The 20,287-nt window shown below is 48.9% G+C and overlaps 1 protein-coding gene across 1 annotated transcript in view; it reads left to right on the plus strand.

Moving 5' to 3' along the window:
- Nucleotides 1-6,361, plus strand: part of ACTR2 (actin related protein 2) — a 37,005-nt gene extending 30,644 nt beyond the window's left edge. Inside the window, exons 8-9 of the mRNA XM_077915652.1 lie at nucleotides 583-715; nucleotides 3,662-6,361. Of these exons, the coding sequence (XP_077771778.1) occupies nucleotides 583-715; nucleotides 3,662-3,832 (304 nt within the window). The 3' untranslated portion in view covers nucleotides 3,833-6,361. The remainder of the gene's footprint in view (nucleotides 1-582; nucleotides 716-3,661) is intronic.
- Nucleotides 6,362-20,287: the final 13,926 nt, after the last annotated feature.

Consider the following 20,287-nt stretch of genomic DNA (forward strand, 5'->3'; position numbering starts at 1 on the left):
GAAATCATAGTAGAAAATGATTAATTATAGTAACAACCACATCACGGTGGCTCCGGGGAAGCACTGTGATAAGACATTCCAAATAGTGGAAGTTTATAATGTAAACTTTGGTTATTATTGAATGCTCAATTACTGGAGCACCTGGGTGGCTCAGTCAGTTGGGCATCCGACTCTTGATTTCGGCTCAGGTTGTGATCTCAGAGTTGTGAGATTGAGCTTGGAGTCAGGCTTCATGCTTAGTGCAGAGTCTGCTTGTCCCTCTTCTCTGACTCCTCTCTGCCCCCCGGCGCTCGCTCACTCTCTTAAGAAATAAAATCTTTTTAAATAAAGGCTCAGTTATATTTGCAAGAAAGCATGTCATATGCTTTAGAAGTCATTTCATTAAAATTACAGTATTTCACATGTACAGAGGGTTGGTTATCTACTGGCAGTGTGAATAGCAAACATTCAGCCCCGCAACTTCCATGTTGAGTTTTATTTAATTCTCCCAGCAATCCCCCTGAGGCCAACGGATATAAAAGAAACTGAAAGACTGTTTTCCTCATCTGAAACCCCAAACGAGTACCTTTTATATCCTTCCAGATCTGAATTCTATAAGCACATCGTGCTCTCTGGAGGATCTACTATGTACCCTGGGCTGCCATCACGGTTGGAACGAGAACTTAAACAGCTTTACCTAGAACGAGTTTTAAAGGGAGATGTGGAAAAACTTTCCGTAAGTACAGATCAATAATGCAACTGTTAACATACTTTTAAAACCCTGTAAAGTAGCTTGTGAATCTTGACAGCCACCAGAGGGAGCAAGAAGTCTTCCTAAACAAATTATTAATGCAGTCCCATGCAGCCTTGAAGAGCTAGGGAGAAGTCAATGACTGGAGGTAAGCTCTGTTTGAGAACGGTGGTACGGCCTGGTCAGCTCTGTATTCAGTGGCCCGAGGCAGTGAGGTCCAGGGCCAAATGTTCCGGTTCATCTGTAATAGCCTGGAGTCAGCTGCCGCTAAGTGCAGGAAGAACCTGCCGAGAGAAGTCCCTCCCCCAGACCCTTTGCTGTGGGGGACAGGTTTGAAGGCCTCCAGTGGATGCCTGAAACCACAGATAATACTGAATCCCACGTTGCTATGTTTTTTCCTATACAAGAACACCTATGATAAGTAATATATAAATTAGACCCAGTAAGAGATTAACAATAACAATAAAACAGGACAGTTATAACAATATAGTAGAATAAAAGTTATACGAACGTCTCTCTCTCAAAATATCTTACTGTACTGTACTCTTGTGATGATGTGAGAGGATAAAATGCCTACATGATGAGGTGACGTGCGTTATGCAGGCCTTTTGATGTAGTGATATGTCAGAAAGAGATCATCTGCTTCCAGACCATGAGTAACTGAAACCACAGAAAGCAAAGCCACAGATAAGTGGGGACTGCTGTACTATGGAGAGAGAAACACTTCTTTGATGTTTTGGGGTGATTTTTAACTTACTTTTAGGATATGTAATCAGCCTTCGTTGTTACTCTTGGACTGTCTCATTTTTCTGATTTTAGGTTATTTTTTCTGACTGTTTCTTGCATATGTCTTATTTCCCTAATCAGATTGTAAAACATCATATGTCAAATATTTTGAATCCCCATCAGCTATCTTAGCTCCTGAAACAGGCGTTAATTGGTACTTGTGAATGTATAGAATAAAAAATAATGTATGAACTAGTATATAATAGTTGATGGTTATTTGGGATTGATTTTTTTTTTTTTTCCTACAAACGCTGAAGTGTGTGAAGTATAGTGTATATACTATGCACTCAGCTGGGAGTCATTGAATTCTGAGTTAATCGCTGAGCTTTGTCCTAGCAACTTTGATCTGCTGTTGTAGATAATGAGATTACATATTACAGGGGACCGTATATATCAGAGATACTAATGTCATATCTTTCGACTGTGACTCAGATTGTGAAAATTGAATTGAATGTGGATTCACATGCATTGGACAAACTAAAAGACTCAAAAGGAGCCTTGTTTAAGTATTTTGCTTATTTGTCTATTTTTGAGTTACACATAGAGTTTAAAATTCGTCTCAGGTGATTATTTCTTGAACTGCTTCTGGGTGCCAAACACTTGTCAGGTGCCCAAACAAGCAAAACAGTAGTAAATAGAAACCAGATCCCTACTCGGATTCTGCGAATGTGTCCGTAGTAAAAGGCACGGTGAAGAAAAGTGAAGTAAGGTCAGGGGCTAGAAAGCTGTAGTGAGTGGTGGTACGCATCTTTCTATAGTGTGGTCAGGGCCGGGCTCTGAGGGATTGGTTCTGAGCAGAGACCTGAATAGAGTGAGCAGTGAGCCTCGTAACCCTCAGTGCAAAGACTCTTCCAGGCAGGAACGGCAAGGGCTGTTGGGAATGTGCAGGCATGGCCAGAAGGGAAGGAGTGAGCCCAAGGAGGCTTGGGAGTGAGCTCAGAAAGGTGGTTGGAGGCAAGGCTTGTTCAGCCACAGTGAAGGCTTTAGCTTCACTCCTAATGAGATAGAAAGCCTGGGAAGGATTTTGAGCAGGAAAGTGATAGGGTCTGACTTGTTTTAAAAAGGATCATTGCTGAGTCTGGTGTGGTTAGTAGATTGTTGCTGGAGGGAGGAAGAAAGATTGTAGAAGGCTGAGTTAGGCTCGGAGGGACGGGGGAGATGGTGGAGGTTTATGAAGTGGAGGAGGTATGGAATGGTTGTCTTGACGAGTAGAAGAGAGAAGACCTGTGTCATGGAGTTGCCGAGCTGCACTGAGGGGTTCAAGTGACAGAAGTGATGCAGTTAAACCAAGACGTTGAGTTTCTTACCTGTCGTATACAGTTGCTGGGGGCAGCTGTGAAGTGTAGTCGGTAGTTGGTGTTGGGCCACTTGAGTTTAAGAGGGAGAGAAGGACCAAGTCACTAAGGATAACACCAGGAAGTGGTGGAGAGAGCACACACGCATGCAAGGTTGAGGTATGTCTTTATGTGGTTACATAATCAAGAGTGGCTACAGAGTGTAAAACTTGTCCCACTTGTCTTTAATTTTGGTTGCTGTGTTCAATTCTTCCAGCATCCCCGTGGTTTACTTGACCATATTTGGTTGTTTATTTTGAGAACATTTCATTTGAATTTGAGACAATATAAAGTGAGCTTTGCTTATAAGAAAAGAATTTCAATCTTACAGTTACATGGGACCCCTTCCTCTATGATTTAGAGGCATTAGACCTTGAAGAAACCGTAGAAGTCCTCTTACCCAAACTCTTGACATCTGGCTAAGTGATTTGCTCTGGTCGTCACCAGGAGATGGGAAAACCTGCCACAATCAGGACTCTGGTACTTGGGCTCTCAGTAGGCTGATTGTAGAAATCTCTTGGTCAAATCAAGACACTTTTGAGAGTGACGGGGGTGTTGTTAATAGTGTTGGGGCAACGGGTATAAATGAGGGCTGTTCTGAGCGCACTGGGATGGATGTGTGTGATCTCTTAGCTGTGAGCCTTGGGCAATATACAAAAAATGTCACTGTCTCAGATACCGAATCGTGCCGTCCTACTTATGTCACAGGACTTGTGAGAATTCAGCAGGAGAATATATGAAAAAATCATTTTCATAAAGCAGAAAGCTTTATGCACTTGTGACATATTATGATCTTGTTTTTCCCCTTTAGAAATTTAAGATCCGCATCGAAGACCCACCGCGCAGAAAGCATATGGTGTTCCTGGGTGGTGCAGTTCTAGCAGATATCATGAAAGACAAAGACAACTTCTGGATGACCCGACAAGAATATCAAGAAAAGGGTGTTCGTGTGCTGGAGAAACTTGGTGTGACTGTTCGATAAACTAACTCCAGAGCTTGTTCGCATCACACCCCTAAATGCTTTCTTTTTTCCTTTATTGCCAATCTTTGAACTCATTCAACTCCAGGACATGGAAGAGTCCTCTCTGTGCCCTTTGACTGGAAAGGTCAGGTTTTATTCTGGTGTCTTGGGGAAGCTTTGTTAAATTTTTGTTAATGTGGGTAAATCTGTTTAATTCAACCACTTCCCTACAAACACAACGAGAGGGCAAAGGGTCCTGTCTGCTGCTTTGTTTCTTCTAAGTAGGCATTTAGATCATTGCTGTCGGCTTCCTATTTTCACTTTACTGCTCTAATGCTGCTAGTTTTAGTCTTTAGCACACTAGGTGGTATGCCTTCATTAGCATAAGAAAAAACTTTACAGGAGCTTTTTACATATTATTGGGGTGGGGGTGGTAAGGCATGGGCGGGCAGCTGTTGACCCCTTTACAGCAATTCCTCTGTGGTGTGGTGCTTTCAACAGTTACTGCACAGTTGAAGTACCTTAAAGCTTCTGGAATTAACATTTTAGGGAAATGTTAGGCTCAGAATTAAAGTGTTTGGGGTGGGTTTTTTGCGTGGGGGCAGGGAGTGGTCTTTTGATTTTGACTTTTTGATTTTTGAGCTTTTCTGCTCTGAGATATCTAAGATGAAGTTTATTTGCAGTACTTTGATTTGGCAGGTTTTCTTCTACTTTTGGTCTGCCTGGAACTGTTTCCATGATATAAAAAGCAAGTGTAATATTCCATTACATTACCATGTGGCTTAGGGATTTATTTGTTTTGTTTTTAAATCAACCATATTAGCTGGGAGTAGACTCCCTAGAATCTATCAGTGAAAAATTAACAATTTAAAAATGCTCTTGGAAATTCAAATTACAGATTTAAAAAGTGCTTAAGAGTGCTTCTTTTTATACCAGAAGCATTAAGGTAATCCAGTGCCAAGTACCATTCTTGCAGTTACTCTTTTATATAACTGACCAGTGCTTATTTAATAAGAATAAGTAGATACATATAAATAATTACTGGCAGTAGGTTATAATTGTTGGGTTAAAAATAACATTAAAATATGGGACTTGTTGCCAGTTGGGTAATTTTCATTAGTTTTTTATTATTATTATTTTAATTTGAAACCTGAAAGTGGAGTAAAATTTGACTACTTAAAACATTGGCAAAAAAAAAAAATCAAGATTTAAATTTGTATTTGTACTGAAAAAGTAATCATAACTAGTAAATCTCAGCCACCTTACACTTGAAAGAAGAGTTGTTGATATTTCTTAAATGTTAGCAGACTTTCCCGTCTGTCAGGAAAATCATATTTATGAATCCCGTCGGTATTGCTTTGTAACTGAAAAAACATCAAATAGTACTCAGACTTGAATTCTTTCTAAATTTGAAAAATAAAGTAATAAATTGTATCACGCTAAGGACAAGATGCAGATTCTGGGGAAAAAATGTTTTTCTTCATTTCAAAATATTCTTTACTAATAATGGCTTTGAGCAAAGAAGCTCAATTTTTAGGTGACTGAAATTAGAGAGGTTATTGGCTGTAGAGTCTTTTTTTGTGAGCAAACTTAAAAATCAATTTATATGAAATAAGCAAAAGCAGGTTAGTTTTAATTATGCAGCTTCTGTTAATATTAAGTATTTTTTGTCTTGTTTTACCTCAATTTGAAACAAGTAAAAGAAGTTTGCATGCTGGCCATGCTTCAGTACACATGAATAGCCTATGAATAACGTGTACCAGAGTGGAGGGACATGGATGTCAGTCATTTTGGAATTCTAAAGTGTTCCTAAATCATGTTCTTCTAAATCCCCCAGCCTTTGAGTCCTGGGCTAAAGGACACAAATGTAGGACAGTAGCTACCCAGCTGTTCATTTAAGGTAAATGGATTAACTCTTGGCCTTTGGTCATGATTTTAATATATGAGGGTAGAAAACAACAAGGACTAGGATGGACTCTTAGAACAATGAAAGATCATTTATCATTTGTCCCTAGAATATAGAATTTGGTTTTACTTTCATAATTCTGCTAGCAAACATGACAGTTAAAATGGTGTATTTATATATATAAATATATAGTATAATTTTAAAATTTCCATTTTCTAATTTTCCTATTCCAAGGCAAAATAATGCATTTAGTAATCTGGGGGGTAGTGGAAATACTATGTTTAATTGAAGTTGTCAGGTCGGGAGTCCCTCAGAAATTAAAATTTTTTTCTGTTTTAAAAAAGATCTGATGTTTAGCTCTTGGAAACCATTGTCACTTAAATTTCCAATAATGATTAAAATTCTTTTTAAATTGGAATTGCCAATGCCTTGACCTTTGAGAAGGGTTTCTTAGAAATAAGTCCTACATTTAAACTTTTTTCTTTAAAACATGGTATTGGATGTTGACTTTTTACACAGTTCTAAGCACTGTTGTTAATATCTGGAAAGCATTTTGAGAGATTAATGGACAGTAAACATTCTACATTTAACGTGAATACACTTCTTTTTGATTCAGAAAATAAAATCAGATTTTTGAAAGTAAATTTGAATTTTGTGTTCGTTTTGCCTATCATTTTTCTCTTTAGTTTCATTTTATTTTTTAAAGATTTTATTTATTTATTCATGAGAGACACAGAGAGAGAGAGGCCGAGACACAGGCAGAGGGAGAAGCAGGCTCCATGCAGGGAGCCCAACGTGGGACTCGATCCCAGGTCTCCAGGATCACACCCCGGGTGGAAGGCAGCACTAAACTGCTGAGCCACCTGAGCTGCCCTCGTTTTTATTCATATTTTCATTTTTGCTAATGCAAATTGGATTGACAACTTCACACTAGTTGTCAGGCGAGGTTCAGTTCCAGTTCCGTGTTGTTCTATTATTTGACGACAAAAAAATCCCTCTTTTTTTCCAGTATGATTTTAAATACGTAAGGAAAACAGAAACTGGAAACCAGAGGAAATTACAGCCACAGCTGTAATTTTTCCTTCAAGCGGACAGTTTTATTTCCTGCAAGACTTAGAGTGGCTGTTGCAGGATTAGGAACACCAGACAGACCTTCTATGTAACGTGCCCCTTTGTTCTACTGACCTCTCCTTGCTTTCCTACTTTGAGGATAGGCGCTGAGGAGTAGGTGATAGGATTTTCGTTTAGCCTTCTTCATGAACTTGTGTGCTTGAATCTCATCTCTCCCTTCATGGCCACGTTCCCCCAGGACTTCCTGGGGTTTGCCTCCGCGTCTTCCGCAGCCTCTTCCTGGTTGCCGGAATAACATGACCAACTGTGTCCATATGCCACAGAGGAAGAAGATACCGGGCGCTGCTCCTCGGTGATGGAACGAATGTTGCAGTGCTCTCCCATTTTCTCCCTTCACCCATAAACTTTGAGCACTGCACAGTTGAGTGTGGAAATGTGCTAATTGTAGAAGCATCAAAGAACGGTACCCAACAAAAGTGAACCAGAAGCTCACGGATTGATTTTAGCTCAATATTTAACACAAAATCATCTAATCTTGGACTAATCGACCCAACTACCCACAGTACCTGGGGTATGTGTAGGGTCCCTCTTTTCCTCCAGCTCAAATTCCTTGACCTATTAAAAGCTTGAATACTTTGGAAGGGCCAAATTACTGGCTTTAACCACTGTATTGCAAGTAATCTTAGCTATAGAGTAGAAAAACTCGCGTTGGGGTTGTAAATAAGGCAGCTGTTGTATACACTTACACCGGGTTTTCAAGTTAAACTTAAGGGAGAAAGAAGCTATTACACTATAGTTTTGTTTAAATCATCTTTACTATGGCAGTGACAATAATAATAATAATGCTTTGTACCTATTCTAAGTATTTCATTTTGTGTTGTGTGCAGATGTTAAAAGCCCCATCTTGGTAGGGGGATTTAAATGATGACTGCCTTTGGCAGAACAGTTCCTGTCCTGTCTCCTCTGTCTCCCCTCAGTTCCTGCGCACCCAGAGGAGGAAAAAGACTGGAAAGGACTCTGCAAATATTTTCCCTTGAAAGACAAGAATTAGTATTTTAACTATGCTTGCGTGCACCAGCTGAAAGGTTTGGGTTTGGGTTTTGGCGAGTGCGGAACGCAAATAAAGAATAATAAAGTATGGTTTCTAAGCCCAAGGTGTAGACTAGAACACTGCCCTTGGCCGTCAGCATCAGGTTGAGCTTTTGCCTGATGAGTGCCTTTTCTTAATGGTAAAAAGGATACCCCACCGAGCCGCCTTGCTCTTCCTTGAATATGGGTTTGGAGAAGAGGGCTCAACCCTCAGGAATTAAAGAGTTCTATGCACTAAAAAAGTCCTTGAAAAATTTTTGAATGCAAAGGTATGAATATCAGATAAAGGTGGACATTTTTAGCAGTTAGTTCAAGAAACTGAAGTCAAGACTTGCAACAATATTCAGTTGATCTTTTTGTGAAGTGGCTGCCTTGTGTGCAGGGGTGGGGATTTTTTCTCCGGGTATATTATAAAATATGCATAAGAAATTCCAAGGCCTGTCTTATCTTAGGTAACCAAAATCTGAGGATTTCCTGAGTGAGGAATACTTCCATTAACTGCACTTAAACATTTTCAAGTCTCGTGCCAACTTGGTATTTGAAGAGTAAGAAATTTGGGTTTTAAGTGAGACTCCAATGTCAAAAATAAGTTGATAACATAGCATTTGACCCTTTGATTCGAAGCTTTCGGTCTCTCTCCACGTCTGTGTTTTCTTTCTTAGATCTAAAGCTTCTGATATTCAACTTTAAGAACTGTTGAAAGGAATGTAGGTTTGGAAACTAAAACCGTGATGACCAGGTGCGATTCAGAAGACTTCCATGATCAATGAAAAAGGCCATTTTGCTCATTTGTTTTGTTTTTACTTAGAGTTTTAGGTAGAATTTCATACATCAAGTATCCTATAGGAAATTAGGTAGGTGGAGCGTAATGAGCTAAATTTCCAAAACAGTCAAATTACTTGCCACTCAGTGTCACTCCTGATACGAAGTCAGAATCACACAGGATGTTTTAAAATGCAGGTTCCTGCCCTGACTCGACCTAAGGAGTTAGGGGCTGGGGGGCTGAGGGTTGGCCTGTTTTCTAGCTGTGCCGGGGACCCCGCCCCACCCTCAAAGCTCTCACTCCCCTGCTGGAGGGTCTTCACAGGGCAGGCAGCCCCAGAGAACGAGCCACGGCCAGGGAGCACACCGGTGCACCCTTGCCCTCACCCCTGACACCCCGTGGAGCTCTTGGCAAACACGGTCAGGAGTGGGGTGGGAACAGGCCCTAGACACCACGTTTGGGCGGTGCTGGGTGGCCCCCCTGCTGGTTTCCACCCCGTCCCCCAAACAGATCCTCAGTCCTCAGTCCTGGGGGTGCTAACAGCCTTTACTCAAAATGCACATTCTTCTGGGGAGGTCAAAGCATCATTAGCCATTCACACGTGTGTGAATTTAAAGGAAGACCAGGGACTCAGCCGACACCTCAGGACGATTATCAGCTCTTTGTGATTTAAGGCAAGGGAAGGTCTGTAAGTTTGGCCCAAGGCGCGCCTCGCAGAAACCAGACTCCGGGGAAGATGTGGACTTACTGGTTTATTGCTTTTTAGGGGCCGTAAACGTCCGGGGGAGCTGGGTGTGGGAGTCATGAAATAACCGGAGCAAACTGCGTATTTCAAGATTGTTTTTAGAGCTTTGTCCTCCCTCTGACTTGCGTGCTTCCCAGCTCCCGAGCTCCAGCTCGTACGGCGAGTGCTGCGATCCAGCCGTTTGACGGATTAAAATGATTTGTAGTCTGGCCAAGCAGCAACCCACCTCCCCGACGCAGCGTCCCTTCTGGAGGGGAAGGATCTGTTTCGAGTTCCACGCAACCGACCCACAAACTTCTGAATGCAGCTTGGAGGCCGAGTACAGATAGTGAAGTTCCGGTTGGTTCGGTTGGTTTTGTGTTTTTGAAAGTAGAAACCCAGTTCCAGAATTTGGAAGGTTGTGGAGTTTTATTAGCGTGGCTGACGGCTGCTGGAAAGAACCAGAAGCTCACCCTCCTGCGTTTGCTTTCTCAGGCGAGGATCATGTTAGCCAGAGATTTGAGGGGGGGAGGCCTCAGTGCGGGCCGCAGGTGAGTGTGTGCAGGTGAGCGTGCGGGAAGCTTAAAGAAGCAGCTGCAGGGAGGAGGCGGGGAGTCCGCGCGGGCAGCCTCGGGGGGAGTCCGATGGAGCCTCCGGCGAGGGGGGCTGCGGCTCTCTTGGTCCCGGGGCGTGCGGCGGTGCCCGCGCTTGCTGCCCCTTGACCTGTATCCCATTCCCGCCGTCTTCACCAGGTAAAGCTGCTCTTGAATTTTCCATCTCGGGAGCCTGCAGCCTCCAGGCCCCGCCTCTGACGGCGCAGCCCCTGGAAGGGCGCCTCGGGGGCTGCAGACGTCCACCTGCAGCTCGTCCCTAAGCGGAGGTGTGGTGGCCGCGGGGCCGGGGCCTCTTGCTGATGTGCCTCGGGGTTTGGCCCCGCGTGTCAGCCGCGTGCCTTTGCTCAATCCGTGGAAGTGCCGGTAGGAGAACTGTCCTCTGACTCTAAGCTCCTGGTCTTTTAAAAGTGGGGAGACGGCGTCGTGTTTGGCTTGGGTGAGCTCAGAAACGCCTGGGCTGAGGATGGGCTGTGTCTCCTGTCTCACGTGCGCGCCCTTCTGTGCTTTTCCCGCGCAGACCGGTTAAGAGGAGCCAAGACTGGCGGAGTTGGCGAGGCCCGAGCCCCCTCCTGCGGGCGCTTCCTAAGTGGCAGCAGAGCCATCCGGGCATCCTGGGCGGGCCGTGAGGGCAATGACGCTGCAGGGAAGCCCCACGGGGACGAGTGGGAAGAGGAGGACTCCTGGCCCGGCCCGGCGTTCAGAGGCGGGGCCCCCCAGGGCCGTCCCGCGGGGGGAGCCGAAGAGGCCGGCCCGGGCCTTGGTTTGGGAGCCTGTCGCGGCCAACTGTCGCATCTAGAGCAGCCGATTTCCCGGTGTCCGAGCGGCCCCTCCGGCCCGGACCTGCCCCCGGGGCACCTGCTGCGACACACGCCCGGGCCCGCTTTCAGGAGTGGAGGCGACCAGCTGAGAGGAGCTCCCTCGGCCTCGGAAAAACCTAAAGCCGGAACCGGGGTGTTTTGTGCAGAAGTAATAAGCTGCGGCTCAAAGGATAAAAATCTGGGTGTATTTTCCCAAAGGTTGTGCTTCCTCGTTGCTCCCTGCCCAGAGCTTCGCTCCCAGGGGCTCTGGGGCTCTGGCTCCTCCCTGCCCTCCCTCTCCCCTTCCCTCTCTCCCCGCTCTCCCTCCCACTTCCTCCTTCCCGCCCCCTCTCCCCCCTCCTCCCCCTTTCCCTCCCCCTCCTCCCCCTTTCCCTGCCCCCTCCTCCCCCGTCCCCTCCCCCCTTCCTGTTGTGTGCCTTGAGAAAATTGGCTTCCTTTATTACTCTCCAAAGTGTTGCCAGTCTCATCCGTTTGAAAGGGCCTTTGTTTCAAACCCCTTTTGGAAAAGGGGAGTATTTTCCTGCCTTGGTTTACTGCCTCGCAGGGAACAGGACTTGCATCCTGAGCCAGCCTTATCGAACTTTGACCTTTCCCAGAGTCTCCAGGAGGGCAGCAGCGGGGTCCGGAGGAGGAGCCCCCCACAAGCCGCCGCAGGCCGTGCGGCCCCTCCCGTCCTCGCCTGCTCCGCGAGAGGAAGATCCCCAGCAGCAGGGCCAGAGGCCGAGCCCGAGCCCGAGCCCGCCCGGCCCGCAGCGGCCCTGTGCTCCCGTGTGCCCGCCTGTCTCGAAGCCTCGGCCCCGGAGGAGCCCGTCTGACTCCCGGTCCCCAGCGGAGCCTCGGGGGAAGCCCTCGTCCTCTGTGCGCCTTCGGTTAACTGGGGCGGGAGAGGGGAGCGCCCCAGCGGGCGTGGCTGGTCCCGTGGCCCCACGGCCTGCTCCGCGCCCAGCGAGCCTTTCCCGGGCCGGGAGTGAAGCCGGAGCGCCGGGCTGAACCGGGGAACCGCCTGCCGGGCTGGGGCGGGCCTGAGTCCAGAGGAGCCGTGTCCTTGGAGGGAGGGTCCACCAAGTTTGGGTTTTTGAATTTTTTTTAAAGATTTTATTTATTCATGAGAGACACAGGCAGAGGGAGAAGCAGGCTGCATGCAGGGAGCCTGACGTGGGACTCGATCCCGGGTCCCCAGGATCAGGCCTTGGGCCCAAGGCAGGCGCTCAACCGCTGCGCCACCCGGGCGTCCCTGGGACTTTAATTTTTATTTCCCTTCGGTAGGCTTAAATTTTGCTTCTCGGGTGCTCGTTCTGGTCCAAGGCCCTGAATTTAGATGAGAACTTGACAGATTCGTCTGTAGAGTCTCCAAAATCTCGACACACAACAGGAAGGCGAGAAATGGAAAGAATGTCAGTTATTGAGGTTCGCGGTGGCCCCTGGAATCCAAGTGGCCCTTGAACACTCGGGGACCGGGGACGTTGGAGTCGTTGAACCCGCTAAGAGCTGGCTGCTGGACTGCTCAGGGCGCCGAAGGCCGGCCGTGGAGGCTGCCCCGTGGCCCGGCTGGGCCGCGGGTGTCCCTTGGGCAGCAGGCGTCTCGCTGTCTTGAGTGCAAGGACCTTCCCGGATCTCTGCTGGGAAGAGCAGTGTGGTTGAAAACGGCCGTTGTTTGCTTCTGTCCCCCCTTGGCTAGAGGCGGGCGGGCGGGGGGCTGGATCCGGGTCCCCTGTGGGTCTCCTGTCGCTGCTGCTGCTGCAGGGGGACCGGATTAGTGGTCAGCCTCTCTCTCAAAGCCCCGGGGAGCAAAGGGCAGGAAGGAAGGAAGGAAGTTGTGTAGGATAAACAAAACAAAGCAAAACCAAAAAAAGCTGCAAGAAAGTACTTGAGCTGTGCGAGAATCTGTAATTCACGTAGTCCCGGGGCTGGCTGAGGGTTAGGGCCCGGATGCCGAGAGTGTGGAGCGCCTGGCCGGGCCTAGCAAGGGCCCCGAAACCGATTCCTCCCATGTTTCTGGAGGTTTAGAACCATCCAGGCCCCTGGGAGCCTGGTTCTCTTTGACCATAACCAGCAAGTTTTACTCTGAGGCCATTCACCCTGTCAGTTCGCCTTAGGTTTTCATAATGGGGTTAAGTAGGTTTCATGAACTTGTTGAAAATAATTCATCGCTTAAAAAAAAAAAATGCTATGGAAGAAGTGACCATAGTGATACCAAAGGTGATGTGATCTCTTGACTGTTTAATCAAAACCATTAAGCCAAGGAATCTCCATCAGGTGCTCTTAGGTAACTGAGCCAGCCCCTGACCACCTCCACAGTTCCGTGCTTCTATGGCAAAGACTAGATTCCTCGGGATCGATGGTGTGTCACACCTCACAGATGGGGCTCTTCAGCACCTTAATGAGCCTTTGGATAGCACCATACACCTTTAAAGAGGCCAAGGGGTGGGCGTTTTGAGAGGCTGCCCAGGTATCTTCACTCTAAAGGAGGCCGAGGGTTTCTAAGCCGAGTGCAGCTGTTCAGGGAAGGGCCTGGAGCCCCGGCCTGCGGGAGCCAAGGATTTTGCAAGTGTTGCACGTGTATATGTGTTACATTATTTTTTTAAATATTTTTATTTATTCATGAGAGACACAAAGATGCAGAGAGAGAGGCAGACACAGGCAGAGGGAGAATCCCGGGTCTCCAGGATCACGCCCTGGGCTGAAGGCAGGCGCTAAACCGCTGAGCCACCTGGGCTGCATTACATTAACTTGCAGTCGAACTTGACAGTGAACCAGGAAATGAAACAAAAAAATAACCAAAAACCAACTCATGACAACGTCGGTTTCAGTTGACGCTAAATAAGCACATTTGAGGTTACACGGGTTTTGCAGGAAATACCTTTTTCTGCGCTGGATCGTATTATTCCGCTCTGCGAGGATTAGGTTATTTAGCCCTCAGTTTGGACGTGAGGTCAGATCCTGCTCGGCTCGTCTTGCTCCCCCTACGAGTCCAGGAAGAGTGAGAAAATCCGAAATAAATTTCCAGGAACTATGGAGGCTGCATGCAGATGGAAACAGTGAAACAAAGTCAGAGCTGGGCTTTCCCCTCGGGGGCTGAGGGTACGGAGGGGAGCGGGCAGGGGGGCAATCAGAATTTTGGGTGTGCCTCCTCTGAAATCAAGCAGAAGTGCTAGAAACCAAGAAAGCCACTTTGAGAAGTATTTTCCTTGATGTCAGGAAACTGGGATTATTTAATCACAAAGACAAAGATTTTTTAATTCACACTCTGCGGGGGCTGAGCTCTCCGCCCGCTGCCAGGAGCGCCGCAGCGGTGTTTGTTGGTCCCGAGTGGCCCGCGACGCCGTGGCCCTCGTCTCTCTGTGTGTTGCCGAAGGACGGATGCTCGCCTCCTTGCCGCGACGGTCCCCAGATTCAGGGCCTGTGACGCCGTCATCTGGCTGTCCCGGGGTTGCCAGCGGCCCAGGAGGCCACAGAGCATCCCTGAGCCCATCCTACCTCCACACGAACCTGAAGGCCCCGTGTCCCCTGCTTTCTCCACCCCGGGGCCGCTCCCCGGCCGTCCTCTGCCTGTGGTGACCTCGAGCGTCTGGAGAGCGGAGGCTCATCCTGCAGGACGTTCCTCAATCTGGGTTCCCTGTGAGCAGGTCCGGGTGCCGTCGCCTCGGCCAGAGGGCAAGGCCAGGGTGCTGGCTGCTGTCCACCGGAATGTCCACGTTCGTCTGCTGTCCCCACGTGCCTCGGTTTCCCCTCCTCCCTGGTGTCTCCCGGCAGCCAACAAGCCATCTGTGGGGCCGTATCCCCTGACGGACGAGGACCGGCCACAGCGACGGTGGGGCTCCCAAGGGTGGGAGTGAGCCCTGGCTCGGATCCTGGCTCCCACATGCCCTGTGGCCCCGGGTGGGAGTCCCCCCCACCCCCTCAGCTCCTCCGTCCCCGCCCCTGAGCTGGGGACACGGCCTTCCCCTCGTGCCCCTGACGGGGAGCTGGTGTGCGGGCCGAGGCCCTTCGGGGATCTCCCCCTTCGCCGGCTCTTCCTCACTCTCTAGGGTTACTCTGGGGACCGCGGCCTGTGGCTGTCACTGTCGTGTTTGGTGCCGTGAGGGGCACCGAGGGGAGTACGACGTGGCACCTACAGCAAGTGGGGGCCGGGGGGCGGGCTCCTGCCTTGGGCTCGGGTCACGGCCGGGTCCTCGGAGGGGGTCTGCCTCCCCCTCCGCCGCTGCTCTCCTCCCCCTCCTTGTTTTCTCTTTTTCCAGTAAGTAGATAAAATCTTAAAAAAACAAGACACCTTCAGCCCAGGGCGTGACCCCGGAGACCCAGAATCGAGTCCCACGTCGGGCTCCCTGCATGGGGCCTGCTCCTCCCTCTGCCTGTGTCTCTGCCTCTCTCTAGCTCTCATGAATAAATAAATAAAATCTTTAAAAAAAAAAAAAGGTAAGCCATGGAGGCCCCGCAGGAGAAGCTGGGGCTGGGGTGGGGGCGCGGGGGCAGCACGGGCCTAGGGTGTGTGGTCCCAGGCGACGGGCGGCTGTAAGGACAAGGGCCACCACGGGCCCCGGGACTCCTCCAGGCCGCGGGCCCGAGCCTGCTGTGCCCCAGCATGTGTCCCTGGGACCACGAGGCTTCTCCAAGCTTCCATTTCCTCATCTGTGAGATGAGGGGTTTTGACCAAGTCCCTAGTTCTCAGTCCAGGCCAAGCCTTAAGACCAGGAGGGGAATTTTAACAAAATGTCAATTCCCGAGTCCATCCCCACCCCCACTGAATCAGGACCCAGGCAGGAATTTTTCAGAAGTTCCCCAGGTGATTCTACTGTAAAGCCGAATTGGAGAACCACAGGCCCGAGGAACCCTAAACGTCCTTCCTCGCCTGAAGTTTCTTCAAGTCCGTGAAGGAATATTCTGAGGAACCGAGTTTTCTGGTGAACTTAGAATTCACCACCAGAACCTCCTTCTTGTTTCTCTTCCTATTTTTGACGAGCGTTTTCTAAAGCAAATAAACCCAAATAATCTTTCTGTAAAATGTTTTGATTCTAAAAAGTCCGGGGCAGGGGGGCCTGGGTGGCTCAGCAGTTGGGTGTCTGTGTCTGTGTGACCCCGGGGTCCTGGGACCGAGTCCCGCATCGGGCCCCTGCAGGGGGCCTGCTTCTCCCTCTGCCTGTGTCTCTGCCTCTCTCTCCGTAGCTCTCATGAATAAATAAATAAAATCTTTAAAAAAAAAAAAAAAAAGTCCAGGGCAGTTAACACGTTGGCGTATCTGTGTGATAAGTGAGTCTTCGGCCCCATCCTCTGTCTCCCCCGCCCCCCACCCAGGACCGTCAGTCCTTCACAGTGAAGGGGCTGTTTCCCGGGGCGCCTGGTGGCTCAGTGGGTGAAGCGTGTGCCTTCGGCCCAGGGCATGATCCTGGGGTCCCGGGAGGGAGCGCCGAGTCGGGGCTCCAGGCTCGTGCTCTTTCTCTCTCAAATCTTCAAGTCTATTCCTTTGTCTCTTTTTCCCCTTGTTGATCTGTTTTGTTTCTTAAATTCCACATTTAAGTGACATCACATGGTATGTGTCTTCCTCTGACTGACTTCACTTAGCATAATACCTTCTAGATCCATCCGTGTTGCTGCAAATGGCAGGATCTCGTTCCTTTCTGACGCCCGAGGACAACTCCGTTGTGTACGTGTATCCCCCCCCCCCCCTTTCTCCGCTCCTCTTCTGACGACGAGTCCAGAGAGCCTTGAAGGTCCTTCCTACTTTAATGTTTCTGTGACTATGAAAAGGCTTTCGGAGGAGCTAGAGTTTTCTGGTTACTTAGAATCCCGCCAAAACTTCCTTTTCAGTTTTATCCCTACTTTTGAAGACTTTTCTAAGGTGTATAACTTCCTACCTAGGGAAATAAGGATGATCTCCTCAGAACATGGACCCTCTCCCGAGCCAGGACAGATTCAATCACTGATAACCTCTCCAACTTGCCTTAAAAATCCTTCCCCACCGTAGGCGGCCATGACCAGTCAGCTGCCCCTTGAATGAAACGGAAAATTAAGCTCCGTATTTCTTTCACGATGGGGTGGCTTTCAGGGCTCAAAGATTCCAAACAGCCTTTCCTCCGCTCCAACTCCAAGCGCACAAGACTCTAAAACAGGCGGTGGTCGGAGGGCTGTGCTGCATGTACACCGAGTCTGGGAACACCTGGGGTATAAACACCTACAACTCTTCATAAATGTGCTTTCTGCCGTTTACTCCTTTTACTTGAATGCAGAGAAGCCGGTTCTAGGGAAATAGTATCGTGAATAGAGTAAGAGCTAGAGTTCAAATTCTTTTTTTTTTTTTTTTAAGATTTCATTTATTTATTCATGAGAGACATACAGAGAGAGGCAGAGGGAGAAGCAGGCTCCCTGCAGGGAGCCCGACGTGGGACTCGATCCTGGGACCCCGGGATCACGCCTGGAGCAGAAGGCAGAGGCTCAACCTCTGAGCCACCCAGGCGTCCCAGGAGTTCAGATTCTCGCTAGTTGGCCACTTGGGCCAAGTTACCCAAACTACCCTCCGCAAAACGTGGGCTAATCCTAGCCTCTATCTCACAGGGTTATGGTGAAATTTGAATGAAACGACAGACCTAAGGCCCAGGGTCTGCCTCCCAGGTTCACGCTCAACAGTTGTTACCATGGTAACACCACTTGTTGAGGGCGTCATTGAGTTATGATTAATGAACATTGCATAGACGTGTTAAAGGTAGTAGAGATAATAGTGGTGGAGATAAGAGACATAACCCTACCTGGTGCCCCAAACCCCACTGGTGGCAGGAACATAGGCGTCTATGCATCCAAAGTGGGTGCTTGTCAAGGCCGTCTTGGGTGGCAGTGACCCACGTCTGAGACGTCATGGCAGCTTGGGGTAGTCAACAGGAGCTACGGTACCTCCGAGGGGGCATGTTGGAGATTAGTGGGGGTGCTCTTTGGTCGACACCCCCCACTGGCATTCGGGGATGGGCTGGAAGCTGGGTGTCCCGCAATGTCCCGAGTAGTCCCGTACGAAGAAAAATGATCTCCTGTCCCGCATGGCTTTTGAATATCCTTCCAGACGAAACTCCTTACCAATGTAAACGTAAGCGAGACTTGGAACATAATAATTCTGGAAGTAAGTTCCAAGAAGTTACTTGAAGAGCCCAGTAATTTAGAAGACCGTTCCACAGAGAGAAGCCAGCTCAGAAGGAGGAGAGATCCTGTCTGGAAACTACCGTGTAATCTGCTCGCGCTGTGCAGGCGTGAGCCAGCTCGACGCACTAAGCATTTCTAACTACAAATTCTTCTGAAAAGGGTTTCGGTGCCGTTGGCCAGGTACTGCGCAATGACACCAACTGAAAATTTGTTAACAGGGATTTGAGCTTTCTTTGAACAGACTCGAGCCAGATATAAACAGGCTTGTGAAATACAAGGATCTCCTTGAGTTTCATTGTTTGAAAACATTTAAAAATATTGTTATAGGGGATCCCTGGGTGGCTCAGCGGTTTAGCGCCTGCCTTTGGCCCAGGGTGTGATCCTGGAGACCCGGGATCGAGTCCCGCGTCGGGCTCCCAGTATGGAGCCTGCTTCTCCCTCCTCCTGTGTCTCTGCCTCTCTCTCTCTCTCTCTTTTTCTCTCTCATAAATAAATAAATAAATCTTTTAAAAAATATTGTTATAATATTGCCATCTATGTACATATTGTTTTTTTTTTTAATAGCACAATGATAGGAAATCTAGGATGTAAGAATCCCACCCACCCTAAAATTCTTTTTCAAGAACATTATTTTGATTCCTTTTCTGGAGGGTCCTGTGTCCCCGCTTGGCCTCTCTCACTCCATCCTCGCAGGACACAGCCCAAGTTCTTTTTAAGTAGAGACTGTCCCTAGAGCGATAACCCCAATCATAAAGCGGGGAACCGTCTGGATTCTGTACTTATAAGTAAGTCCCAGCTCATTTATGACTTTGAGTCTGTGGCTTGCCTCAGCGTGCTATCTCTATTTCAATCATGGTGGTTTTGTCTTACACGCAGGTGAGTGTTCTGTTATTAGCGTAACATCAGTTTTTATTCCAATATTCACCCGTACCCCTGCCTTTCATTTTTCTGCTCTTGTACAAGCCGCTCTGATCTTCTCCTCTTAAACCCCAAGCATCTTGTCAGCAGGTTCAGGCTGCTGCATTGTCCTCTGGGGCAGCCACGCTTGAGTCTGTATTTTGCAATACGTGCTACTTTATTATAAATTATCATCTTTCTGTTGATGCTCTTTGTTAGAAGAGTGGGTCTCAATGGGGGACGATTTTGCTCCCCGGGGGACATATGGCGATATCTGGAGACAACTTTGGTTGTTGTGATTGAGGGTCAGGGGCTGCTGGCATCGGTAGGCAGAGCCCGAGCCACCCTGCAGTGAAGGGACAGGGCCGCGGGCCTATGTGGGCCCGTGCCAACAGTTAGGTTAAAAACCCTGTTCTGGGGTGCCTGGTGGCTCAGCGGCTGGGTGTCTGCCTTCAGCTCAGGGTATGACCCCGGGGTCCTGGGATCGAGTCCCACATCAGGCTCCCTGTGAGGAGCCCGCTTCTCCCTCTGCCTGTGTCTCTGCCTCTCTCTGTCTCTCATGAATACATAAATACAATCTTAAAAAAAAAAACTGTTAGGATATTACATTAATTACATTAACTTGTGTGTCAATAGCTCATATAATCCTCAAATTTTATTTGGGGGTATTGAAAAGAGTTTATAAAATATTTGTCATACAAAGAAGCTCTAAACCACTGGCACAAATCAGAATAAGAGGACGTGGTCTGGGTAGACTTTGCATTCCCCACTTCTACCGGAAGAGCTTGAACTAGTTATATAAGTAGAAAATGACTTTTTTTTTTAAAGATTATGTATTTATTTATGAGCGAGAAAGATGCAGGGCTCTATCCCAGGGCCCTGGGATCATGGCCTGAGCCAAAGGCAGACGCCCAACATGGGGGCCCAGAATGAGCCCCGCCAGGCGCCCCAAGTAGATAATGACTTTGAAAGAGTTTCTGTGCTCTAAGCTCAGGTGGGAGCCAGGGGTCGGATGTGAAGCTCTGGGCACCCGGGCCGCCGAGTGTCCGTCCTTCCTGCCCCATTTCCTGCAGTCCCCGACGGTCCGTGTCAGCACCCATCACACCTGCGAGCGCCTCCTCCCGCTTCCACGGCCCTTCCCAGGCCGGGAGCTCGCGGCGCCCTTCCCGCCCGGGTCACCTGCCACGAGACGGTCTCGGGGTCCGGGGGGCTGCCGGGGGGAGACGCGGGGCAGGCCCCCGAGGGCCACCGCCAGGCCAGACCTGCAGGGCCTCCCCTGCTGGTGACGATCACCCCAAACCTGGGCGCCGTCGTCGTCCTCAGGGGGCGAGGGACCGGGCCCGGGGCAGGCGCAGACAGGATGAGCCCAGGCCCGCCTGTCACTGTGGCCTCTGCTGCCGTCAGGCTGCATCCCCCCTCCCGGGTGGCCCTGCCCGGAGCCCCCTCACGCCCCTGGGGGGAGGCTGGCCGAG

Source organism: Canis aureus, chromosome 11 (assembly GCF_053574225.1).
Source record: "Canis aureus isolate CA01 chromosome 11, VMU_Caureus_v.1.0, whole genome shotgun sequence".
NCBI lineage: Eukaryota > Metazoa > Chordata > Mammalia > Carnivora > Canidae > Canis > Canis aureus.